At 44.3% G+C, this 27,225-nt stretch overlaps 2 protein-coding genes across 3 annotated transcripts in view; both read right to left on the bottom strand.

Annotated features, from left to right (window-relative positions):
* Window positions 1-20,141, bottom strand: part of LOC137309972 (desmoglein-2-like) — a 70,038-nt gene extending 49,897 nt beyond the window's left edge. The window contains exons 1-4 of the mRNA XM_067977976.1: window positions 19,969-20,141; window positions 4,868-4,973; window positions 2,556-2,761; window positions 2,170-2,301 (exon numbers count right to left, since the gene is read on the bottom strand). Of these exons, the coding sequence (XP_067834077.1) occupies window positions 2,170-2,301; window positions 2,556-2,761; window positions 4,868-4,973; window positions 19,969-20,025 (501 nt within the window). The 5' untranslated portion in view covers window positions 20,026-20,141. The remainder of the gene's footprint in view (window positions 1-2,169; window positions 2,302-2,555; window positions 2,762-4,867; window positions 4,974-19,968) is intronic.
* A 954-nt stretch (window positions 20,142-21,095) lies between these two features.
* The window catches only part of LOC137309960 (desmoglein-2-like), a 68,844-nt gene continuing 62,714 nt past the window's right edge, over window positions 21,096-27,225 (bottom strand). For both annotated transcript variants that reach the window (XM_067977956.1, XM_067977963.1), the window contains exon 16: window positions 21,096-24,077. In XM_067977956.1, coding sequence (XP_067834057.1) covers window positions 22,872-24,077 — 1,206 coding nt within the window. In that variant the 3' untranslated portion in view covers window positions 21,096-22,871. The remainder of the gene's footprint in view (window positions 24,078-27,225) is intronic.

Raw genomic sequence — 27,225 nt, 5'->3', positions numbered from 1 at the left:
CTGATTGAAGCCATTTTCTCCCTACTTTACATGATTCCAGCGTTCGTTATCTGCGCCTGCGCTAACTCCTATACCGAGATGACGTCCGGCGCACGTCACGCTGGAAACGTGCGTGCGCATCCAAGACGCCATCTTGGATATCGGAGAGGCCGTGTAGCGCCGAAACAATGGGCGCTACACGACCCAATTTAGCGCACGTCTTCAGGCCTCTTGCAAGTTTTGCAACAATGACCCCATTTAACTTTGGTGGCTCCGCCATTACTTCATCTTCATTAACTTTCTTGCTCTATCTCCTTCACCTCGTGTGACTCCCAAATTACTCCTTTGTTAAAGCTGGCTCTGAGAAACTTGGATTCCTCTTTGGTGCTAAACATTTTCCCAGACTTCCCCCAGGCATGGACCCCTTGCTCAGGGACAATCCCACTGATCCTGGTCACCCTCCAGTGCCTCACCGATCTAAATATCCACAGCGCCCACTGGATATCACCTGATTTCACCCCCTCCAAACACAACCCCTCCAATTTGTAACTCCTTCCTGCACTTTTAGCGACATTGAACACCAAAAATTCTTGACATCCTGCATTGTGAAGGCGCAAATAACGGGAAGTATGTTACATAACATTTTCCCATCATTACCCTAAATTTGCATTTGACCCGTGGCTGTGCAAATTCCACCAATACTTCCGGCAGAAAATCCTGGAAAATTTGGTAGAGGTAATAGAGCCAATGTTATGGCTCCTTGCCACAATTCTTGCTCCTAAAACTGCCCCCAAAGAGGGGAAAATCTGGGCCAGTGGGTCCTAGCTCCAGAATGGATGGTTTGACCCTAGAGGCACAAGCAAATTCAGTTTTTAAACTAGTAACAGTAAAGTTAAACATCACCTACAATTAAAGTGAAAACAGAAATGGAAGAGAGAACGAGGAAAATTGTTTTTTTTTAAATCTGTTCTTGGGCTGGGGGCGACACTGGCAAGACAGTAGTTATTGCTCATCCTTAGTTGCCTTGAGGGCATTATAGAATCATAGAAAGGTTACGGAAGGAGGCCATTCAGCCCATCGAGTCCGTGCCGGCTCTAGGCAAGAGTAATCCAGCTAGTCCCACTCTCCTGCCCTATCCCCGTAGCCCTGCACATTTTTTCCTTACAAGTACTTATCCAGTTCCCTTTTGAAGGCCATGATTGAATCTGCCTCCACCACCCCCTCGGGCAGTGCATTCCAGATCCTAACCACTCGCTGTGTAAAAAAGTTTTTCCTCATATCACTTTTGGTTCTTTTGCCAATCACCTTAAATCTATGTCCTCTGGTGCTTGACCCTACCACCAATGGGAACAGTTTATCTCTGTCTACTCTGTCTAGACCTTTCATGATTTTGAATACCTCTATCAAATCTCTTCTCAACCTTCCCTGTTCCAAGGAGAACAATCCCAGCTTCTCCAGTCTATCCACGTAACTAAAGTCCCTCATCCCTGGAATCATTCTAGTAAATCTTTTCTGCACTCTCTCGAAGGACTTCACATCTTTCCTAAAGTGCGGTGCCCAGAACTGGACACAATACTACAGTTGTGGCCGAACCAGTGTTTTATAAAGGTTCACCATGACTTCCTTGCTTTTGTACTCTATGCCTCTACTTATAAAGCCCAGGATCCCGTTTGCTTTTTTAACCACTTTCTCAACCTGCCCTGCCACCTTCAATGATTTGTGTACACATACCCCCAGGTCTCTGTTCCTGTACCCCTTTTAGAATTGTGCCCTCTAGTTTATATTGCCTCTCCTCGTTCTTCCTACCGAAATGTATCACCTCGCATTTTTCCGCGTTAAATTTCATCTGCCACGTGTCCGCCCATGCCACCAGCCTGTCTATATCCTGCTGAAGTCTATCACAGTCAATGATGTAGTGCGGAGTCCCATGTAGGCCAAACCAGGTAGAGGTAGCAGGTTCCCTTCTCTGAAGGACATCAGTGAACCAGTTGGACTTTTACAACAATCCAGCAGCTTTCTTGGTCATTTTTTGTTTCGTCCACAAGTTATCAGATTTAATGATTCTAGTTTCACAACTGGTGGAATTTGAACTTGTATCTCTGGATTACTAGTCCAGTACCATAACCACTAGGGTATCTATCTGTCACATATGCTTGTGTAATGTGGGTTAATCTACTGAAGTTTACTTACAATAACAATCGGATTATTCATTGGTGGTTCATGTTCTCGAATGCCAACTGGTAGAAAGATCCACTCTCTCTTCTGCCACCTGGAGTTGCTTTTCGCTGGGAAACGGATTACATTAGGACTTCTCTTTACAAGCTGCAAAACAAATTGCCAACAACTTCAGCCGTATAAAACTATGTAGCTTGTAAAAATAGAACATTAGTTGACAACTGTGGGCATGTTAACTACGGAACTCGTGCATTATTTGTACATCCAAACGTCAAGTTGCTCTGCTAACCAGACACGTTTTATTTATATTCCAATAAACGTGTTTTAGTTACGCTACAAGAACAATCAATTATTCCTGGCAACAATAAAAAAGTTTCAAAACACATCAGCGGGTTTCTCACCTCAGTCTTTTTTGAAGAGACTAATTGGACATCCACCGCCCATGTTTCATTAGTTTCCAAATCATCTGCCAAAACTTTGAACTCATACTTTGAATCAATGGTTTGAGCCTGAGTTGCATGCACAGATCCATCAAAGTGCACTTCGAAGCTGCTATCACTGGTACTTAACTGGGTATTTCTCCCCAAACCACAGTCATGAAATTGCACTGGATTCAGGAAAATAGATATGGAATTAAGCTATTTACCAAACATACAATATTCAACGCTTCAAATGAAGGGACATTTCACATAACTCTGAAACATTTTGGTTCAATTACACATATATTCAATCTTATTACAATCATTACAATTAATTAATGCTTCTGACTTTAGAAAATTGAAGATACAAGTTTGGAGTTTGTAACATACCATAGAGATACTTTATGGCCTTGAAATTGGTTTGCATAATAACATAAGAAACAGGAGCAGGAGTAGGCCACATGGCCCCTCGAGCCTGCTCCGCCATTCAATCAGATCATGACTGATCTTCTACCTCAACTCCACTTTCCCGCCCAATCCCCATATCCCTTGATTCCCCTAGAGTCCAAAAATCTATCTATCTCAGCCTTGAATATATTCAATGACTGAGCATCCACAGCCCTCTGGGGTAGAGAATTCCAAAGATTCACAGCCCTCTGAGTGAAGAAATTCCTCCTCATCTCAGTCTTGAATGGCCGACCCCTTATCCTGCGATTATACCCCATAGTTCTAGACTCTCTAGCCAGGGGAAACATTCTCTCAGCATCTACCCTGTCAAGCCCCCTCATAATCTTATATATTTCAATGAGATCACCTCTCATTCTTCTAAACTCCAGACAGTATAGGCCCATTCTACTCAACCTCTCTTCATAGGACAATCCTCTCATCCCAGGAATTAATCTAGTGAACCTTTATTTCATCGCCTCTAAGTCAAGTACATCCTTCCTTAGATAAGGAGACCAAAACTGTACGCAGTACTCCAGTTGAGGTCTCACCAGAGCCCTGTACATCTTCCTTACTCTTATACTCCAACCCCCTGCAATAAAGGTCAACATGCCATTTGCTTTCCTAATTGCTTGCTGTACCTGCATTCCAACTTATTGTGTTTCTTTTGCAAGGACACCCAAATCTCTCTGAACACCAACATTTAATAGTTTCTCACCATTTAAAAAATATTCTGTTTTTCTATTCTTCCTACCAAAGTGAATAACCTCATATTTCCTCACATTATACTCCATTTGCCACCTTCTTGCCCACTCACTTAACCTTTGCAGACTCTTTGTGTCCTCCTCACAGCTTTCTTTCGGTGCGAACTGGAACGAACCCTGCACTGGAACGGGTATGCCTGAGGCCCATCCGATATTGGGCCTCAGGCCTGATTTATCACAGGCGGCGAACTGCAGCCTCCCACTGGGCCTTCCCCAGGCAGCTCGCTGGCGAAGACGATTCGAATTTTGGGCGGCTGCGTCTCCGTCAGTGGCTCTCGGAGTGGGGTGGGGGTGGGTGGGAAAGCAAATGGGAGGGAAGGGGGGGTGACCAGCGGTGTGTGTGGGGGCGGAGGGCGGTCAGCGATCGGGAGAGGGAGGAACGTGACGATTGGGAGGGGAGGCCGGCAACGGCCCCTGGTTTTAACGTGGTGCTGGGAGGAGCACTCCTACACCTCCTGCATCCACATTCAGGTAAAACATACCTTCTCGTTGGCGGCCTGCAGCAGTCCCTTTAAGGGCCGCTTGTTAGGCCACACGTAGACCTGGGGTTTTCTTCAACTCAGCCAGCCCGGTGCTGGTTTCGTTCAGGGCAGCCCAACTTTACAAAGAGGGCCTCAAACTGGCGTCGGGCCCCCTTATTTGCATATGCCAATGCGCCTCTTATCATGCCTATACCAATATGGCGGGCGGAGGGCAGCTAAGCCTCCCCTCATTTGGCTTCAACAAACGTGCACTTTTTCAGCCAGGCTTGCTGGGGTAGCAATGGGACCAGTAACCCTTGCCGATTTTTCCCAATCCTCACTCGCAGAAACCCTCACCACTGCCTCAGCCAGCCCAATAAAAATGAAGATTCCGCCCGGGACAATCCTGGTCTGTCCAGCTCACGAGCACCCAATATGGATCCATTACAAGGGCATGGCAATTTGATTACTGATATAAAAATACAGTTCAGCAAGTAATAAAAGGAGAAACTGTAAAACTATCTGCAGTACAGGGATATGCAATAATTGTCACCTTTTTGGGAGAAAAGAACAATTGCTTTGCAAACCAATAAATGGTATTACCTGCATCACTGCTTTGACTCACCTGTAAGAACAACTTCCCCTTTGGAAACTTGTGGATGAATCACTGCTTCAATTTTACGTTTGGAAAATCCTCTGTTGCAAGAACAATGTCCAACCCTACAGTAAGTCTGGAATGAGAATATACATGCTCATAAGGAGGTCTACAATACTATGTTTAGAAGATAATAGATTTCACCTGGAAATCCCCCCCCCCCCCCATCCGCCCCTCACTCTTTGACCGTTAAACTCAACATCTGCAAACCAATACCACCTTTCAAACCAGGGGAGAAACATCCTGGGCACTGACCATTTAAACGTCTGGTGCCATATTTTTGACACATGACCTTCTCCAACTCCCGCTGTACACCAAAGGAAATTTGACATAGACAAAAATAGGAAGCTCCAAATTGCACCAACTTAGAATGAAAACCAAAAAGGTGGGAGGAAGCTTTGTGGGTGAAGACTGAACCATATTTGAAGAATAAGAAAGACTGTACCAAGGGTAGTGGAGGTCATTGGCCTTGTCCCCAAGGGTCAGACATGGCTCACTGGTAGCCCTCTCGCCTGCTGAGTTGGAAGATTGTGGGTTCAAATCCCACTCCGTGGAACTTGAGCACAAAGTCCACTGAGGGAGTGCTGCACTGTTGGAGGTGTTGTCTTTTGGATGAGATATTAAATTGAGGCCTTGACTGCCCTCTCAGGTGGACGTAAAAGATCCATTGGTGCTATTTTGAAGAAGAGGAGGGGCGTTCTCCCCAGTGTCCTGGCCAATATTTATCCCTCAACCAAAACCTAAAAAAACAGATTACCTAGTCATTATCACATTACTGTTTGTGGGACCTTGCTGCAAACGTGCAAATTGGCTGCCCCATTTTCCTACATTACAACAGTGACTACACTTCAAAAATGTTTCAATGGCTGTAAAGCGCTTTGGGACGTCCTGAGGTCACGAAAGGCGCTGTATATATGCAAGTTTTTCTTTCTTTCTTTAATGTTCAGCCTATATAATAGGCTCACACATTATATATATATATATATATATATATATATAGAGAGAGAGAGAGAGATAGTCCCAAACTATCTATATATATATAGTTTGCTTAAAGAAAGTGTCAGGAGGGACCCTTTTCCAACACATGATGTGGCCATGGCACAAACCCAGAATAAGCTTCAATTTTTCCTGACAGTTCCTGACTAACTAAGGATAATGTAATAAGGCACTTTACTAATCAAGATATAAAGGCATGTTCTGAAAAAAAGCACCTTTCACAACCTCGGGATGCGCTAACGCACCTTACAGCCAAATAAATACTTTTTGAAGTGTAGTCACTGTTGTAATGTAGAAAACGCAGCAGCCAATGTGCATACAGCAAGGTCCCGCAAACATCAATGTGATAACGGACAGATCTTTTTACCCAAGGTTTGCCATCAAAAATAAAACGCACTAATTGCAATTATATAGAACCTCATCATGCCATTAAAATGCCTCGTCACCTGATTTTTTTTTTACTTTTGGAGTGCGGTGCAAATGCAGAAGCCACTCTAAAGCTGCAATGTTAGCTCTGTCCCTTAGCTTAATGGAAGCCATGATGTGGAGATGCCGGTGATGGACTGGGGTTGACAATTGTAAACAATTTTACAACACCAAGTTATAGTCCAGCAATTTTATTTTAAATTCACAAGCTTTCGGAGGCTTCCTCCTTCCTCAGGTTCAACATTTAATCCATTTAAAAAAATGGTTGATACCTCCACCAAAATAGCAGACAGTCATATGAAGGCATTAAGCATTTGTAAGCAAAAAATAATTCTAAGGCTCACAGGTTTACAGATACAGTTGTGAGGCAACACAGGTCTTATCATTATATAAAAAGATATGACTCAGATCCCGAAATGTAATTTCTCTTTCTTCCAATCTCAGACGCCTGCTCCTGAAACCATAAGGTTTTCCCCCCATGACATCAAAATCTTAATAGCTACTTGCTTCAATCTAATGACAAGAGAATGAGGTCAGTACATTCTGCTGACAGTAATACTAAAGTCTAAAGCAAAGGCTGGAATTTACATGATGTGGAGATGCCGGTGATGGACTGGGGTGGACAAATGTAATCAATCTTACAACACCAGGTTATAGTCCAACAGTTTTATTTGAAAATCACAAGCTTTCGGAGCTTACCTCCTTCGTCAGGTGAGTGAGGTCCAAGGAGGTAAGCTCCGAAGGCTTGTGATTTTCAAATAAAACTGTTGGACTATAACCTGGTGTTGTAAGATTGCTTACATTTGGAATTTACATGGTGCCTTTCATGACCTCAGGACGTCCCAAAGCGCTTTATAGCTAAAGAAGTATTTTTGAAGTGTAGTCACTGTTGTATTGTTGGAAACGCAGCAGCCAATTTGTACACAGCAAGGTCCCGCAAATAGCAATGTGATAATGACCAGATAATCTGTTTTAGGTGTTGGTTGAGGGATAAGTATTGGCCCAGGACACTGGGGAGAACTCCCCTGTTCTTCTTCGAAATAGCATCATGTGATCTTTTACGTCCACCCGAGAGGGCAGATGGGGCCTCGGTTTAATGTCTCATCCAAAAGATAGCACGTCTGACAGTGCGGCACTCCCTCCGTACCGCCCTGGGAGTGTCCGCCTAGATTTTATGCTCAAGTCACACCCTTCTGACTCAGAGGTGAGAATGATACCAGTGAGCGGAGTAGTAATCAACACTGTACTAATGGGAAATTCCACTTCTTAAACCTGTTTATCCTTATTAATTTTTAAAAAATAAATCATCCCTTGTACAAACAGGTAAAATAGTTCAGCAACTTTTTTACAAATATCCATTGGAGGGCAATGAAATACGCATCTACACAACAAATCACTGATTTATCTATAAACATGACACATATCAACACCTACAATGATTACATTAGCTGCTTTCCCGGAGTCTGGTAGAATAAATTACATTTTTGCCCAAGAAGTATTTTCCTATTATGCAAACCCTGCCATAATAAAATCATAGAATCATACATCACAGAAGGAGGCCATTCTGCCCGTCGTGCCTGTGCCGGCTCATTGAACGAGTGCCACTCTCCTGCTCTTTTCCCCATAGCCCTGTAAATGTTTTCCCCTTCGTGTATTTATCCAATTTCTTTTTGAAAGTGACTTCTGAATCTGCTTCCACCACCCTTTAAGGCGGTGCAGTCCAGATCGTAACGACTCGCTGCGCAAAAAAAATTCTCCACATCTCAAAGAATTACATAGAATAACCAGCACAGAAACAGGCCATTTGGCCCAAGAAGTCCATTCCGGTGTTTATGCTCCACACGAGTGTCCTTCCTCGCTCCCTCCTTCATCTAAGTCTCTGGTTCTTTTTCCAATTGCCTTAAATCTGTGTCCTCTGGTTACCGACCCACCTGCCAGTGGAAACAGTTTCTCCTTATTTACTCTAACAAAATCCCTCATGATTTTGAGCACCTCTATTAAATCTCCCCTTAACCTTCTCTGCTCTAAGGAGAACAACCCCAACTTTTCTAAATCACAACTGTTCTCTATTCTCTACATAATAATTCCAATTATGCTGTACAGTGGACTTATTTGGTACTGTAAGAACTTACATGCAGTGTGTGCATGCTGATAACATGCAAGTACAACATGAATCATGTACTGATTGAACTCATTCTAATCTTACATAGTGACACATTGTTCAAAGACACTATGCAAATCTGCCTCTCGCCAAAAGCATTGCCTGAACCTACACTAAGACTAGGCCAAGGTGTGGTAATCTGTTTCCAAACATGCAAATCTTCAACCAGCTGATGGAAAGCTTGTGTTGTGATTCTGGGAACTATCTTTCTTCCAATTGTATTGGTGGGTGGGGACAGGGGTGGGAAAGAGAACATAAACAGAGGCAAAGAGCCCTGCGATGGTGATGCAAGCGAAAACAGGTATTCAGTGGAGGGGCAGAACTGGAAAAAGGAAAGGGGCAGAGGTGGAGGAACGGGAGAAGTTTTCTGTGTTTTAGCTCCAACATGCCACCCACAAGTGGGCTAACTCTATTAAGACGGTACATGGATTTACATCGAGTTACATCGAAACTACAGCACAGAAACAGGCCACTCGGCCCAACTGGTCCATGCCGACATTTATGCTCCACACGAGCCTCCTCCCTCTCTACTTCATCTAATCCTATCGGCATATCTCATTGCAGAAATTAACATCAGTGGGGGGGGGGGGGGGGGGAGCAGATTTCATTCAAGATTTTTAAAATGCTGAGAAGTATAGCTATTGTAGATGTGAAAGATTTTGAAATCAGCCTGCCTCAATTCATGTAAGGAATCTTACAACACCAGGTTATAGTCCAACAGTTTTATTTGAAAACTATAACCTGGTGTTGTAAGATTCCTTACATTTGTCAACCCCAGTCCATCACCGGCATCTCCACATCATGCCTCAATTCAGACAAGATCAGAAGAAATCTTTTGCCCCTCAATTTCACCCCTCCCCCCCACAATGTAAATGGGTTCGACTCAAAATTCTCACCATAAAGGATTCAACAGAAGTCGTTAAAGCTACATTAATGAATTTCTTCAAAGCTGAATGAATATCTGATTGAAGAACTTGCATTTATATAGCGCCTTTCACAACCTCAGAACATCCTAAAGTGCTTTACAACAATTACTTCCGAAGTGCAGTCACTGCTTTAATGTCGGAGCCAATTACAGCCAATTTACACACAGCAAGCTCCCACAAACAGCAATGTGATAATGTCATGTTTGACAAACCTATTGGAGTTCTTCGAGGATGTAACTAGTAGAATAGATAAGGGGGAGCCAGTGGATGTGGTGTACTTGGATTTTCAGAAGGCTTTCGATAAGGTCCCACACAGGAGGTTGGTGAACACAGTTAGAGCGCATTGAATTGGGGGTAATATATTGGCATGGATTGAGAATTGGTTAACAGACAGAAAACAGAGATTAGGAATAAACGGGTCTTTTTCAGGTTGGCAGACTGTGACTAGTGGGGTACCACAGGGATCGGTGCTTGGGCCCCAGCTATTCACAATCTATATCAATGATTTGGATGAGGGAACCAAATGTAATATTTCCAAGTTTGCTGATGACACAAAACTAGGTGGGAATGTGTGTTGTGAGGAGGCTTCAAGGGGATATAGACAGGCTAAGTGAGAGGGCAAGAACATGGCAGATGGAATATAATGTGGAAAAATGTGAAGTTATCCACTTTGATAGGAAAAACAGAGATGCAGAGTATTTTTTAAATGGTGAGAGATTGGGAAATGTTGATGTTCAAAGGGACCTGGGTGTCCTCGTACATGAGTCACTGAAAGCGAACATGCAAGTGCAGCAAGCAATTAGGAAGGCAAATGGTATGTTGGCCTTCATTGCAAGAGGATTTGAGTACAGGAGTAAAAATGTCTTACTGCAATTATACAGGGCCTTGGTGAGATTGCACCTGGTGTATTGTGTACAATTTTGGTCTCCTTACCTAAGAAAGGATATACTTGCTTTGGAGGGAGTACAACGAAGATTAACCAGGGTGATTCCTGAGATGGCGGGATTGTGGTATGAGGAGAGATTGAGTAGACTAGGCCTGTATTCTCTAGAATTTAGAAGAATGAGAGGTGATCTCAATGAAACATACAAAATCCTTACAGGGCTCGACAAGGTAGATGCAGGGAAGATGTTTCCCCTGGCTGGGGAGTCTAGAACCAGGGGTCACAGTCTCAGAATAAGGGGTCGGCCATTTAGGATTGAGATAAGGAGAAATTTCTTCACTCAGAGGGTGGTGAATCTTTGGAATTCTCTACCCCAGAGGGCTGTGGAGGCTCAGTCATTGAGTACATTCAAAACAGAGATCGATAGATTTCTAGATATTAAAGGCATCAAGGGATATGGGGATAGCGCAGGAAAATGGCACTGAGGTAGAAGATCAGCCATGATCTTGTTGAATGGCGGAGCAGGATCGAGGGTCCGGATGGTCTACTCCTGCTCCTAGTTCTTATGTTCTTATGACCAGATAATCTGTTGGTTGAGGGATAAATATTGTCCAGGACACCAGAGAGAACTCCCCTGCTCTTCTTCAAAATAGCACCATGGGATCTTTTACGTCCACCTGAGAGGACAGACAGAGGCCTCGGTTTAACATCTCATCCAAAAGGCGGCACTTCCAACACTGCAGCACTCCACTGGAGCATCAGATTATATTTTGTGCTCAAGTGTCTGGAGTGGGACTTGAACCTATAATCTTCTGTCTCAGAGGTGAGAGTGCTACCCACAGAGCCATGGCTAATACCTCCTACTAACATAGGAATGGCACAGGACCAGAATACACTAAGCAGTCCTAAAAACTAATACCTGTCAAATCACCAACTCCCTCAAATATTTATCGAATTCTCCCTTAGAAGTTTTTTTTTTATTCGTTCATGGGATGTGGGCGTCGCTGGCGAGGCCGGCATTTATTGCCCATCCCTAATTGCCCTTGAGAAGGTGGTGGTGAGCCGCCTTCTTGAACCGCTGCAGTGCGTGTGGTATCTGCATCCTTGGATGGTCCATTCCCCACTTTCACCACCTCTGTGTAAAGTAGTTGAATCTGAGCTGTACGTGCATTTTATCTTCTAAGTTTCAGCCCTCGGCCTCTCCTAGTTTGTGGCAATCTTAAACATAATATCAGGGGTCAATTTATCGATTCCCTTAAAAATTAGAGAAGTAAAGGGGCAGTATGCACCTGGATTTCCAATACACAGTCTAGGCAGGTGAGGCGCCAATCCACCATGCAGACTTCTGAAATTACAGAAGATTACATGGAACTCACAGCACAGAAACAGGCCATTTGGGGCGGACATATGAGGAGAGGTTGAGTAGATTGGGACTCTACTCATTGGAGTTCAGAAGAATGAGAGGCGACCTTATTGAAACATATAAGATCGTGAAGGGGCTTGATCGGGTGGATGCGGTAAGGATGTTCCCAAGGATGGGTGAAACTAGAACTAGGGGGCATAATCTTAGAATAAGGGGCTGCTCTTTCAAAACTGAGATGAGGAGAAACTTCTTCACTCAGAGGGTAGTAGGTCTGTGGAATTTGCTGCCCCAGGAAGCTGTGGAAGCTACATCATTAAATAAATTTAAAACGGAAATCGACAGTTTCCTAGAAGTGAAGGGAATTAGGGGTTACAGGGAGCGGGCAGGAAATTGGACATGAATTTAGATTTGAGGTTAGGATCAGATCAGCCATGATCTTATTGAATGGCGGAGCAGGCTCGAGGGGCCGATTGGCCTACTCCTGCTCCTATTTCTTATGTTCTTATGTTCTTATTCAGCACGACTGGTCCATGTCAGTGTTTATGCTCCACACTGGCCTCCTCCCTCTCGACTTCATCTAATCCTATCAGCATAACCTTCTATTCCTTTCTCCCTCATGTACCTAATCTAGCTTCCCCTTAAATGCTTCTATGCTAGTCACCTCAACTAATCCAATTTACCCGGGCCAGATCTGTTCTGATCCCACTGAAATTGGCCCTCCTCCAATTGAGTACTTTTACTTTAGAGTGGTCCGTGTCCTTTTCCACAGCTAATCTAAACCTTATGATACTGTGATCGCATTTCCCTAAATGTTCCCCCACTGACAGTTGTTCCACTTGGCCCGCCTCATTCCCCAGCGCCAAGTTCAGCAATGCCTCCTTCCTCGTTGGGCCGGAAACGTACTGATCAAGAAAGTTCTCCTGAACACACTTCAAAAATTCCTTCCACTCTTTGCCCCTTATATTATTATTATCCCAGTCTATATTAGGGTAGTTGAAGTCCTCAGTTATCACTGCTCTATGGTTTTTGCAGCTCTCTGTAATTTCCCTGCAAATTTGCTCCCCTATATCCTTCCCACTAGTTGGTGGCCTATAGAATGCACCCAGTAGTGTAATGGCACCTCTATTGCTTCTTAACTCTAACCAAATAGATTCTGTTCTTGACCCCTTCAGGATATCCTTTCTCTCCAGCACTACAATATTCTCCTTAATCAATACTGCCACCACCCCGCCTTTCTTTCCTTCCCTATCTTTCCTGAACACCTTGTATCCAGGAATATTTAGTACCCAATCCTGCCCTTTTTTTGAGACAGGTCTCCGTTATCACCACAACATCATATTCCCATGTGGCTAATTGCGCCTACAGCTCACCAACCTTATTTAACATGCTTCGTGCGTTTACACGAATAGATCCTTGTGTATTTGGTTTGCCTGTTCCTTATTCTCTTAAATCTACATTCCACCCTTTGATTCAATCTGCAAATTTAAACAGCGCTGCTTCTGCCTTGAACCCCAATGTATTTATATATTTTTAAAATTCATTTATGGGATGTGGGCGTCGCTGCCAAGACCAGCATTTATTGCCCATCCCTAATTGCCCTTGAGAAGGTGGTGGTGAACATTTCTGAAGAAAGAAGGGAAGCATCATAAGCTTTGGAAGTAGTGCAGAGAAATGTTACAAGTCGAATCTTGAGTGTCACAGGACTGAGTCAGGAGGAAAAGTTGACATGTTGTCATCAATCTATTGTTTAAGCTCATTGTGTTATCTTTGCGGTCTTGAGGATAACTAGTCTATTAGTTCCTGCAGCACGTAGGTTGTGTAGGAAATGGTTGTGTAATGCTGTGTAACCAGTGCTGGTGGAATCTATCCTTAGTGTGACTGCACTATTTAACCTCAGCGAGAGTAAAACAGGTAAAGCGCTAAAAAAAATGTACAACATTGATAACTTGATGCGTACAAAGAAATAGACTGTGACAGTAAAATAGTCGTCATCAAGAAGCAAAATTATTGTCAAAGAATTTTAAATAATGCACATTACGTGCATCTGTAGGAACTTGTGAACAGGAAGAGGCCATTCAGCCCCTCGAGCCTGTTTCGCCATTCAGTGAGATTTTTTTTTATTCGTTCATGGGATGTGGGTGTCGCTGGCGAGGCCGGCATTTATTGCCCATCCCTAATTGCCCTTGAGAAGGTGGTGGTGAGCCGCCTTCTTGAACCGCTGCAGTCCGTGTGGTGAAGGTTCTCCCACAGTGCTGTTAGGAAGGGAGTTCCAGGATTTTGACCCAGCGACGATGAAGGAACGGCGATATATTTCCAAGTCAGGATGGTGTGTGACTTGGAGGGAAACGTGCAGGTGGTAGTATTCCTATGTGCCTGCTGCCCTTGTCCTTCTAGGTGGTAGAGGTTGTGGGTTGGCAGGTGCTGTCGGAGAAGCCTTGGCGAGTTGCTGCAGTGCATCCTGTAAACGGTACACACTGCAGCCACGGTGTGCCGGTGGTGAAGGGAGTGAATGTTTAGGGTGGTGGATGGGGTTCCAATCAAGCGGGCTGCTTTGTCCTGGATGGTGTCGAGCTTCTTGAGTGTTGTAGGAGCTGCACTCAGCCTGGCAAGTGGACAGTATTCCATCACACTCCTGACTTGTGCCTTGTAGATGGTGGAAAGGCAATGGGGAGTCAGGAGGTGAGTCACTGGCCGCAGAATACCCAGCCTCTGACCTGCTCTTGTAGCCACAGTATTTATGTGGCTGGTCCAGTTAAGTTTCTAGTCAATGACGACCCCCAAGATGTTGATGGAGGGGGATTCGGTGATGGTAATGCTGTTGAATGTCAAGGGGAGGTGGTTAGACTCTCTCTTGTTGGAGATGGTCATTGCCTGGCACTTGTCTGGCGCAAATGTTACTTGCCACTTATCAGCCTAAGCCTGGATGTTGTCCAGGTCTTGCTGCATGTGGGCACGGACTGCTTCATTATCTGAGGGGTTGCGAATGGAACTGAACACTGTGCAGTCATCAGCGAACATCCCCATTTCTGACCTTATGATGGAGGGAAGGTCATTGATGAAGCAGCTGAAGATGGTTGGGCCTAGGACATTGCCCTAAGGAACTCTGGCAGCAATGTCCTGGGGCTGAGATGATTGGCCTCCAACAACTACTATCATCTTCCTTTGTGCTAGGTATGACTCCAGCCATTGGAGAGTTTTCCCCCTGATTGCTATTGGCTTCAATTTTACTCAGGTTCCTTGGTGTCACACTCGGTCAAATGCTGCCCTGATGTCAAGGGCAGTCACTCTCACCTCACCTCTGTAACTCAGCTCTTTTGTCCATGTTTGAACCAAGGCTGTAATGAGGTCTGGAGCCGAGTGATCCTGGCGGAACACAAACTGAGCATCAGTGAGCAGATTATTGGTGAGTAAATGCCGCTTGATAGCATTGTCGACGACACCGTCCATCACTTTGCTGATGATTGAAAGTCAATCGATGGGACGGTAATTGGCCGGAATGGATTTGTCCTGCTGTTTGTGGACAGGATATACCTGGGCAATTTTCCACATTGTCAGGTAGATGCTAGTGTTGTAACTGTACTGGAACAGTTTGGCTAGAAGCGCGGCTAGTTCTGGAGTTCAAATCTTCAGCACTACAGCCGGGATGTTGTCGGGGCCCATAGCCTTTGCTGTATCCAGTGCACTCAGCCATTTCTTGATATCACGTGGAGTGAATCGAATTGGCTGAAGACTGGCTTCTGTGATGGTGGGGATATTGGGAGGAGGCTGAGATGGATCATCCACTTGGCACTTCTGGCTGAAGATGGTTGCAAATGCTTCAGCCTTGTCTTTTGCACTCACGTGCTGGACCCTGCCATCATTGAGAATGGGGATGTTTGTAGAGCCTCCTCCTCCCGTTAGTTGTTTAATTGTCCACCACCATTCACGACTGGATGTGGCAGATCCGTTGGTTGTGAAATCGCTTAGCTCTGTCTATAGCATGTTGCTTCCGCTGTTTAGCATGCATGTAGTCCTGTGTTGTAGCTTCACCAGGTTGGCATCTCATTTTTAAGGTGCGCCTGGTGCTGCTCCTGGCATGCTCTTCTACATTCCTCATTGAACCAGGGTTGATCCCCTGGCTTGTTGGTAATGGTAGAGTGAGGAATATGCCGGGCCATGAGGTTACAGATTGTGCTGGAATACAATTCTGCTGCTGCTGATGGCCCACAACGTGTCATGTATGGCAAGTTTTGAGCTGGTAGATCTGTTCTGAATCTAGCCCATTTAGCACGGTGATAGTGCCACACAACACATTGGATGCTGTTCTCAGTGTGAAGACGGGACTTTGTCTCCCTGAGAACTGTGCGGTGGTCATTCCTACCAATACTGTCATGGACAGATGCATCTGTGACAGGTAGATTGGTAAGGACGAGGTCAAGTAGGTTTTTCCCTCGTGTTGGGTCGTTCACCAGCTGCCGCAGGCCCAGTCTGGCAGCTTCGTCCTTCAGGACTCGGCCAGCTCGGTCAGTAGTGGTGCTACCGAGCCACTCTTGGTGATGGACATTGAAGTCCCCCACCCAGAGTATATTCTGTGCCCTTAGCTACCCTCAGTGCTTCCTCCAAGTGGTGCTCAACATGGAGGAGGACTGATTCATCAGCTGAGGGAGGGCGGCAGGTGGTAATCAGCAGGAGGTTTCCTTGCCCGTGTTTGACCTGATGCCATGAGATTTCATGGGGTCCGGAGTCAATGTTGAGGACTCCCAGGGCCACTCCCTCCTGACTGTATATCACTGTACCGCCACCTCTGGTCAGTCTGCTCTGCCGGTGGGACAGGACATACCCAGGGATGGTGATGGAAGAGCCTGGGACGTTGGCTGAAAGGTATGATTCTGTGAGTATGGCTATGTCAGGCTGTTGCTTGACTAGTCCGTGGGACAGCTCTCCCAATTTTGGCACAACTCCCTAGATGTTAGTGACGAGGCCTTTGCAGGGTCGACTGGGCTTGGTTTGCCTTTGTCGTGTCCGGTGCCGGGTGGTCTGTCTGGTTTTAATCTTATTATGACCTTTTGTCGTGAGATTGTACAAGTGTGAACAACAATAGTCGCAGCATTGATCCCTGTGGCACCCCACTAGTGGGTCCTTGTCATGTCTACACAGCTCCAGTCACAACTGCCCTTTACTTTCTCGAGCTAAACACAGGATTGAAGGGTATATCAGAGAGCTGCGAAACTGATGATCAAACGTTCTATGGAACAGCCATGGGTCTCGCACTGCTGGGACAAGGGCAATTCTATAAGGTGGAATGTAATTGGCCAAGATTGAATAATACAGACTGTAATGTTGCATTGATTAAAACAATCCATGATACCGAGTAGATCTCGAAGGGAGTGGGCTTCAAACAGATTATTTTTTGTTTGGTGCTATGTGAATTAAAATCTTTCCCAATTCAAAATATGGGCATTGGAAGCGCAGTGATATAATTAAAGATAGAACCAATACAGTATCCTGCTATTTCTGCAGTATCAATGGCAGCCACTGCAATGATGCAAGGTAGTACTGTCCACCTAGAAAACCCACAAAAGCAGATGAACGGCTTTAAAGGAGCTCAGGCTGCTGTGAAAAACCTGATAAGTCAAGTCTTATGTGCAGGCAAACGACATACAAAAATCTAATTGCCAACTGACTGTTGTCATTGACCCCAAACATCAGCTAGCAATCCATTGCTAAATAATAGCAGGCTGTGGACTTAGATCATAAAATTACCGAAATAGAAATAAAACCAAATGACAAAGAACTTACGTAGAATTCACAGCACAGAAACAGACCATTCCGCCCAACTGGTCTGTGCCGGTGTTTATGCTCCACATGAGCCTCCTCCCACCCTAATTACTTCATCTCACCCTATCATACTTAGTCAATAAATTACAACGAAAGGAATTTTTTTTTAATGTTTACGATGCGGTTGCTCCACCCTTATTACAAAAATAAAAGTTACACCTTAAACTAGCTCTAATAACTCACGCACAATCAAAATATCAAATCAACATTTCCGCTGCTAAATCCATGTATTTTTCCTGCACAATTCCTGCTTTGCCTTACTTCTCAAACATAACGTAAAATAATTCAATCAGGCAGAAACGCCCACTGTGCCCCAAATTTGCCCCACTCTCCGTCCTGTTGGAAAAGTTCCCGTTCAGTCCCTAGATTATCGTTCAGTCTTGGATTAAATCTCCCTCTCCCCACATTGAGTCTTTCTCTTTGCTCAAAACAATACTTTAAATCCTCTCTATATCCTATTCCCATTCCAGTATATCTAATCCACCAGCCCACTGCTTGGCCACAATTCTACATTCTTGGACATTTAAAAGACTCTTCACCCACCTAATGGCAAGCCAGCGTGGGACCCACCTGACTACATATGTGTACTTGATCTGGTACATAACCGTGCATCCGTGTGTGCTGCAGGAACATGTGGCCATTCTGGGGGCAACCTCAAACAATGGGCCACAGCAACCACCTTTTCACATCTGAACAATCTCTGGTGTGCACACGCACAGAGGAAAATGGCAAGGTGTTCTGAGGTGATCTTGGAAGGCTAGCTTGACAGCAGTTGAAGTGTTGAATTTATTTTTCAGCAACCACTGACATACCATAAAACACGTCATACGTGGGCAGATTGTTTATATCTCGAGAGGTGGAATATTAAACAAAAGATGAGTCGGATTCATCAACTTCTCTCACCCCCTTCCCCCACCCCCCCCCAAGGTTCATCGAACTTAAGTTATCCCAGACTCTTTGAGGTCTCCTACTTCGACTTATCATTTCACAGATTCTCAGAACTCCTTATTTCCCACAGCCTTTCCTTGTGCCAAAATTTGCAAGGGTTTCAAAACCAAAGCGTGGAATTGCCCAATCAATAGTTCCCAATTTATCTAGGACTAGATGTCACCTGGGGAGTAGATCACCCGCCCAGAGGGTTGCCAATTCTGGTTGGGCTTGTTCCGCTCAGTCAAACAGCACCTTTCTCCCCCCCCCCCCCCCACATCTCCAATATTTTTAAATTTAATAAACAAAAGTATTCAAAGAAAATGAAAAAAAACAATTCTTTTCCTGGGAGATTGCTAGGAGATTAATCTTTATTCCTGGAGACTCCAGGTCAATCCTGGAGGGTTGGCAACCCTACCTGCCCATGTTAGAACGTACCTGATTTTCATTTCAATGCAATAAATTTAATGAAAATCAGGCGGATTCTACATCGGGGTGGGTGACCTGCTCCCGCCAGATTACTGCCCAGGAAAAGACAAAAATATTCCCCAATCCTTTTATTCTTTAGCGTTGATGGCATCCTTGGTTTTTCAATAAAACTATAAAGAAGGGCAATCTCTTATATATCCACTATTGTTGGTAACAATAAACTTGATCTCATCCAAAGCTCTGCTGCCTGTATCCTAACTCGCACCAAGTCCTGTTCACCCAAACAACAACAGCTTGCATTTTATATCATGCCTTTAACGTAGTAAAACATCCCAAAACGCTTCACTGGAGTGTTATCAAACAAAATGTGCTCGCTGACCGACACTGGCTCTTGTTCCGGCAATGCCTCGATTTTAAAATTCTCAACCTTGTTTTCAAGTCGCTTCTCGCCCCCCCTCCCCCACTATCTCTGTAACCTCCGCCGGTCCTACAACCCTCTGAGATCTCCGCGCTCCTGGATTCTTGCACATCCCCGATTTCCTTCGCCCCGCTGTTGGCGGCCGGTGCCTTCAGCTGGTTGGGGCCCTAAGCCCCCCGTCTCTCTCTCTCCCTTTACGGACGTTCCTTAAAACCTACCGCTTTGACGTCCTTGTGTGGCACCGTGTCAAATTTTCTCTGATAACCAGCCTGCGAAGCGCCTTGGGATTCTTTGCTGCGTTAAAGGCGCTATATGAATGCAAGTTGTTGTTGTTTCACAAAAAAAAATTGTTGTTGTTGTTGAAGTAATCAAAAATCAACCTGAATTCACTAAAAGTCAATGTTATAAGGCGAAGATTTTTTTTTTGAAAAAAAAAACACAAATGCTGCTTTCTCCCGCCGGTGCAAGTCAACAAGAAAGCGACAGGGAAGAGAATCTAATCGGGGTTAATGACTGACAGACAAATGCCATAAAAGCAACAGACCAATAAATCAATGGGAGGGAACGGCTCTAAGTAAAAGGAAACACTGAGAACTGGGCACTTCTCCATAACACAGGACACTTTCATGATCAAAAAATATATAATATTCCAAAAGTTTTTAAATTGATACCACGCCTCTCTGAAAAGCAACAATGTCTCAATCGTTCGGTAAAGTTGTGCTCACCGCCAGGAGGAACAGCGAGACCAGTCCTGCCCGTGAGATCCCAGCCCCGGTCGCCATCTCCTTCCCTGCTCCGCCTAGCCCGGTCTTTAGCCCGCGCTCCCTGCAAGCAGCGACCCTCCGCCTGGAGCACCGACTCCTCCTCCAGTCCCGTCCCGCGCCGCACCTGAGTCCAGCCAGATGGTGACGCACGGAGCCCAGGTACCTGCTCAGCTCCGCCCCGTGAGTCAGCGGAGGAGGCAGAGCAACCCGGGGGGGGGGGGGGGGGAGAAGAGGGAAGAGGGGAAAGAGGAGGGAGGAAAGAGGGGAAGAGGAGGAAGGGGGAAAGAGGGGAAGAGGAGGAAGGGGGAAAGAGGGGAAGAGGAGGAAGGGGGAAAGAGGGGAAGAGGAGGAAGGGGGAAAGAGAGGAAGGGGGAAAGAGGGGAAGAGGAGGAAGAGGGGAAGAGGAGGAAGGGGGAAAGAGGGGAAGAGGAGGAAGAGGGGAAGAGGAGGAAGGGGGAAAGAGGGGAAGAGGAGGAAGGGGGAAAGAGGGGAAGAGGAGGAAGGGGGAAGAGGAGGAAGGGGGAAAGAGGGGAAGAGGAGGGAGGGAAGAGGAGGAAGGGGGAAAGAGGGAAAGAGGAGGAAGGGGGAAAGAGGGAAAGAGGGGGAAGGGGGAAAGAGGGGGAAGGGGAAAGAGGAGGAGGAAGGGAAAGGGGAAAGGTGAGGGAGGAAGGGAAAGGGGAAAGGTGAGGGAGGAAGGGGAGAGCTGGGGGGTAGTGAGGTGGAGTGGGTGAAGGAGAAAAAAAAGAGGACGAGGGGAAGGGGAGAAGGAGGAGAGGAGAGAGGGGAGGAGTACGGGGAAGGTGGAGGGGTAGGGAAGATTGTGGGGTGGGCAGGGAAAGGGGAGGAGAGGGAGGAAGGAGAACTGAGGAGGTGAGAGGTGAGGAGGCGGAGGAGATGAGATAGGAAGCACAGGAAAGGGGAGTGAAGGGATGGGAATGGGTGTGAAGGGAATGGGAAGGGGATAGTGAAGAGAAGGAAAGGGGAGGAATGGAAAGGAGAGGGAGAATATATATAGTCTTTTGGTATACAATACAATCACAGAATGATGGTATTGCTTTTTGAAAAGTTTATTTTTTTATATACACCGTTAAATGTAAATTTCTGCAGAAAATTCAGTAAATCTCTGGGCAGTTAAATTAACTTTCAATTATTCAGCCACTTCTGCACACAATTGAAAACATGCTATTGCAAAAATATCTGTACAAATTAAACCTGCCCAATTAAACAGTACAATTTGATTAGAACCATCATAAGAATACAAATGATTGACGACCATTTTTCTATGGACAAGAAAAAGTAAAATTTCTTAAAAAGTCTCAAATTTCTAATGTTTATATACATAAAAATTAGCTGAACTATCAATATGAACAGAATTTATATTTATATGTATGCACAATATAGAGTCTCAGCATCTTCCCCTTTTAACTGCATGCAATGAAAGAAAGTTTGTTGAAGTTCACAGTTACAGATAAATGTACTTAAACAGTTCTAAATGAATACATGGGTTGCTCTAACTCTCACAACATTTTTGGTATCATAGTGTATATACACATTTGTTTTTCTGTAAACCATCTCAGTATCTCTGGCTTTCTTTACTTAAGCTTTTTTTTAAAATCAAGTCATCAATCAACAAAAGTACTGACCAGCTTTTAATCAGTTGTCATTTATTGATTTGCAGATTTCTTAATTGTTCACTGTCAGGTGGTTTAAGAGACTGAGTGCTGTTTTTTTAATATAGCAAATCACTTGCTGATGAAAATATAATGGATGCTCACTGAAAATGGATACATCTAGATACTATCATTGCTTTCAATTGATGGTACTCTGGGGAAAGTGTCACTCAGCTCAATTTAAACGCTACTAGTGGTAACTTGTTAAAACTTTAACCCACAGTATAGAATTTAACTTAGAAGAATCTGTTATACTGTAGCTACCTGGTGAATTGTTTTAAAATATATCGAAGGCAATTATTCCACTTAATTTCATTATTTTCCAAATATTGTAAAGAATGTCTAGATTAGTTCCTGTAACTCCAGACCCACAGCAATGTGGTTGATTCTTAATCACCCTCTGAAATGGCCTCGCAAGCCACTCAGTTAGGGCAATTAGGGATGGGCAATAAATGCTGGCCTTGCCAGCGACGCCCACATCCCATAAACAAATTTTTAAAAAAATGTCTAGATTATGGAAAAAAATAAAGTTATGACATTAACAGGGGCACTTTGGACTAAAATGTTATATTTCTTGCTCTGTGGATTGTCGACATGAGAGAATAAAGAAGCTAAAAATCCTCTTTAGAGAATGGCAATGGCAGTACAAGTAATGTGTTATCCAGAAAGCACCATGGCACACATCTTAAATACAGTCAGAACATCCTGAACATGCACTGAATGCAAATCAGCATTTGAGGAGAATAATATTTTAAAGTTTCGGGTGAATTTCAAGTCGTGTTGAAAAGTCCCACTTCAAACATTAATCTTGTGTGACTGTGCATTTATACCATTTCTGTTTTTTTTGTTATGTCAGATTTCTAGAATTTACAATTTTTTAAATCTCTACCATCTTCTTTGATTTGCTACCTTCTCCTAAAGATAAGTATTTACAAGCTGAATAATAATTTGTGTGTGTGTAAAATGTTATTAATCTGAGCATATCAGGACCTCAGCATGTATTGTGGAGAACTTTAGTATATTCAAATCAAGGAAACAATGTACTTTTGGTCCAATAAAAGTGCTCCTGGCTTCAGAATTGTGCATCAAACACACATCAACCACACCTTGATAAAATGTACTTATTATCAAATCTAGATGTTTATGCTTGAATTATATCAAATGGCACAGGTATGTATGGATGTGGGGAGATATTTATTCCTGCATTACCTGCGTGACTTTAGTTACTTTTGTTACTGATCTATGGACATCATCAATGGATGTAGCAGATTTGCGAGAAACCCTGTTTTTCTGTGCCAGCGGTTCAGTGGCAAAATTAATGCCCTGCACCCCTCCTATGCCAGAATTAACTGACCTAGTCAGCGTGACATTTTTCTGAATAACGGGTATCTGGTCAAATAATGGATCAGCAATCATGCTTTGTGTCTCTCCCGTGCTAGAATTAATCGACTTGGTCAGTATAACATTTTTGTGGACAACAGGTGTCTGGGCGAATGATGGATCAATAATCATTCCTTGCATCCCTCCTGCGCTGGCATTAACCTGTTTGGTCAGTACAACATTTTGGTGGGCGAATGATGGATCAATAATCATTCCTTGCATCCCTCCTGCGCTGGCATTAACTTGTTTGGTCAGCACAACATTTTGGTGGGCAAGTGATGGATCAATAATCATTCCTTGCATCCCTCCTGCGCTGGCATTAACTTGTTTGGTCAGTACAACATTTTTGTGGACAACAGGTGTCTGGGCGAATGATGGATCAATAATCATTCCTTGCATCCCTCCTGCACTGGCATTAACTTGTTTGGTCAGTACAACATTTTGGTGGGCAAGTGATGGATCAATAATCATTCCTTGCATCCCTCCTGCGCTGGCATTAACTTGTTTGGTCAGCACAACATTTTGGTGGGCAAGTGATGGATCAATAATCATTCCTTGCATCCCTCCTGCGCTGGCATTAACTTGTTTGGTCAGTACAACATTTTGGTGGGTGAATGATGGCTCAGCCATGCCTGGCATCATATCTATCCCAGGATTTATTGTGGTGGTCACAACTACATTTTTCTGCATTAGCGAGGGATTAGCGATTACAGTCATGCCTTGCAGTCCTCCTGCACTGGATGAAACAGACTTTTCTTTCATCGCAAAGTTCGTCTGGATTGGAGGATCAACACTTATTGTTGAGGCTTGGCTCTCATATTTACCGCTGCAGATTTCAGCTAATGTCTTGAATTTTGGGCCTAAGTCATCCAAGTAGGAATCTTTAAATTGAGGTTCATCCTCGATAAAGCTGCAACTGCCAATGGAACCAACAGGTGAACCGTTTCCTTCATGATTATAGATCAGCAAACAGTCGCGGGCAGGGCGAGTCTGATCTTCTGCTGAGCAGTCAACCAATTTCTAAAAACAAAATACAAATAAAATTACAATACACTACAACAAAAAGCTCTTCCTTGTTAATTAGTTTCGGATTCCCAGTACAGTGCAAAAATAGTGCTCATGAAGATATGAGCTGCCAGCAGGTCTACCTGGTTATTACAGTTTTGTAACACAAATATACATGACTGACACCATACAGGTTTTCTGGGGGTGGGGGTGGGGGGGCGAGGGGAGGAAAGAGATTTCTGCTGATTACTACTTATAGCAAGATCATAAATGCATACCCAAAGAATGCCCAACGATACCCACAAATCTTTTTGTGTGCAATTGGCTGCTGCATTTCCCAACCTCACACCAGTGACTACACTTCAAAAGTACCGCATTGGCTGTAAAGCGCTTTGGGATTCACGACCAGATAATCTGTTTTTAGTGATGTTGGTTGAGGGATAAATATTGACCAGGACATAGAATCATAGAAAGGTTACTGCAATGGAAGGAGGCCATTCGGCCCATCAAGTCCGCATCGGCGCCCTATCCCCGTAGCCCTGCAAATTTTTTCCCTTTCATGTACTTATCCAGTTCCCTTTTGAAGGCCATGATTGAATCTGCCTCCACCACCCCCTCGGCAGAGTATTCCAGATCCTAACCACTCACTGTGTAAAAAAGTTTTTCCTCATGTCACCTTTGGTTCTTTTGCCAATCACCTTAAATCTATATCGTCTGGTTCTTGACCCTTCCACCAATGGGAACAGTTTCTCTCTATCTACTCTGTCTAGACCCTTCATGATTTTGAATACCTCTATCAAATCTCCTCGTAACCTTCTCTGTTCCAAGGAGAACAACCCCAGCTTCTCCAGTCTATCTATGTAACTAAAGTCCCTCACCCCTGAAATCATTCTAGTAAATCTCTTCTGCACCCTCTCTAAAGCCTTCACATCTTTCCTAAAGTGCGGTGCCCAGAACGGGTCCCAATACTCCAGTTGTGGCCGAACCAGTGTTTTATAAAGGTTCATCGTGACTTCCATACTTTTGTACTCTATGCCTCTATTTATAAAGCCCAGGATCCCATATGCTTTTTTAACCGCTTTCTCAACCTGCCCTGACACCTTCAATGATTTGTGCACATATACCCCCAGATCTCTCTGTTTCTGTAACCCATTTAGAGTTGGGCCCTCTAGTTTATATTGCCTCTCCTCGTTCTTCCTACCGAAATTATCACTTCGCATTTTTCTGCATTAAATTTCAACTGCCACGTGTCCGCCCATGCTACCAGCCTGTCTATATCCTCTTGAAGTCTATCACTATCCTCTTCACTGTTTACTACCCTTCCAAGTTTTGTGTCGTCTGCAAATTTGGAAATTGTAGCCTGTACACCCAAGTCCAAGTCATTAATATATATCAAGAAAAGCAGTAGTCCCAGCACTGACCCCTGGGAAACACCACTGTATACCTCCCTCCAGTCCAAAAAACAACTGTTCACCACTACTCTCTGTTTCCTGTCCCTTAGCTAATTCTGTATCCATGTTGCTACTGCCCCCTTTATTCCATGATCCGCAATCTTGATGATAAGCCTACCATGCGGCACTTTATCAAACGCCTTTTGAAAGTCCATATACACATCATCAACTGCATTTCCCTCATCTACCCTCTCTGTTACCTCATCAAAAAAACTCTATCAGATTATAGAATCATAGAATCATAGAAGTTACAACATGGAAACAGGCCCTTCGGCCCAACATGTCCATGTCGCCCAGTTTATACCACTAAGCTAGTCCCAATTGCCTGCACTTGGCCCATATCCCTCTATACCCATCTTACCCATGTAACTGTCCAAATGCTTTTTAAAAGACAAAATTGTACCCGCCTCTACTACTGCCTCTGGCAGCTCGTTCCAGACACTCACCACCCTTTGAGTGAAAAAATTGCCCCTCTGGACCCTTTTGTATCTCTCCCCTCTCACCTTAAATCTATGCCCCCTCGTTATAGACTCCCCTACCTTTGGGAAAAGATTTTGACTATCGATCTTATCTATGCCCCTCATTATTTTATAGACTTCTATAAGATCACCCCTTAACCTCCTACTCTCCAGGGAAAAAAGTCCCAGTCTGTCTAACCTCTCCCTGTAAGTCAAACCATCAAGTCCCGGTAGCATCCTAGTAAATCTTTTCTGCACTCTTTCTAGTTTAATAATATCCTTTCTATAATAGGGTGACCAGAACTGTACACAGTACTCCAAGTGTGGCCTCACCAATGCCCTGTACAACTTCAACAAGACATCCCAACTCCTGCATTCAATGTTCAACATGATTTGTCTTTAACAAATCCGTGCTGGCTTTCCCTAATCAATCCACACTCATCCAAGTGACTGTTAATTCTGTCCTGGATTATCGTTTCTAAAAGTTTCCCCACCACTGAGGTTAAACTGACTGGCCTATAGTTGCTGGGTTTATCCTTACACCCTTTTTTGAACAAGGGCGTAACATTTGCAATTCTCCAGTCCTCTGGCACTACTCCAGTATTTATGGTTGTTTGGAAGATTATGGCCAGTACCTCTGCAATTTCCACCCTGACTTCCCTCAGCAACCTAGGATGCATCCCATCTGGTCCAGGTGACTTATCTACTTTAAGTACAGCTAGCCTTTCAAGTACCTCTTCTTCATCAATTTTTAGCCCATCCAGTATCTCAACTATATCTTCCGTTACTGCTACCCCGGCAGCATCTTCTTCCTTGGTAAAGACAGATGCAAAGTACTCATTTAGTACCTCGGCCATCCCCTCCGCCTCCATGAGTAGATCTCCTTTATGGTCCCTAATCGGCCCCACCCCTCCTATTACTACCCGTTTACTGTTTACATGCCTGTGGAAGACTTTTGGATTCCCTTTTATGTTGGCTGCCAGTCTATTCTCAGTCTCGCTTTGCCCCTCTTATTTCCTTTTTGACTTCCTCTCTGAACTTTCTATATCCTGCCTGGTTCTCACTTGTGTTATCAACCTGACGTCTGTCATACGCCCCTTTTCTCCATTTCATTTTACTCACTATCTCTTTTGTCATCCAGGGAGCTCTGGCCTTAGTTGCCCTACCTTTCTGCCTCGTGGGAATGGGCCTAGACTGTACCTGAACCATCTCCTCTTTAAAGGCCGCCCACTGTTCAATCACAGTTTTGCCTGC

This window comes from Heptranchias perlo, chromosome 3 (assembly GCF_035084215.1).
Source record: "Heptranchias perlo isolate sHepPer1 chromosome 3, sHepPer1.hap1, whole genome shotgun sequence".
Taxonomy (NCBI): Eukaryota; Metazoa; Chordata; class Chondrichthyes; order Hexanchiformes; family Hexanchidae; genus Heptranchias; species Heptranchias perlo.
Note: the sequence above shows the minus strand (reverse complement) of the source record. Positions and strands in the feature narration are given on the sequence as shown.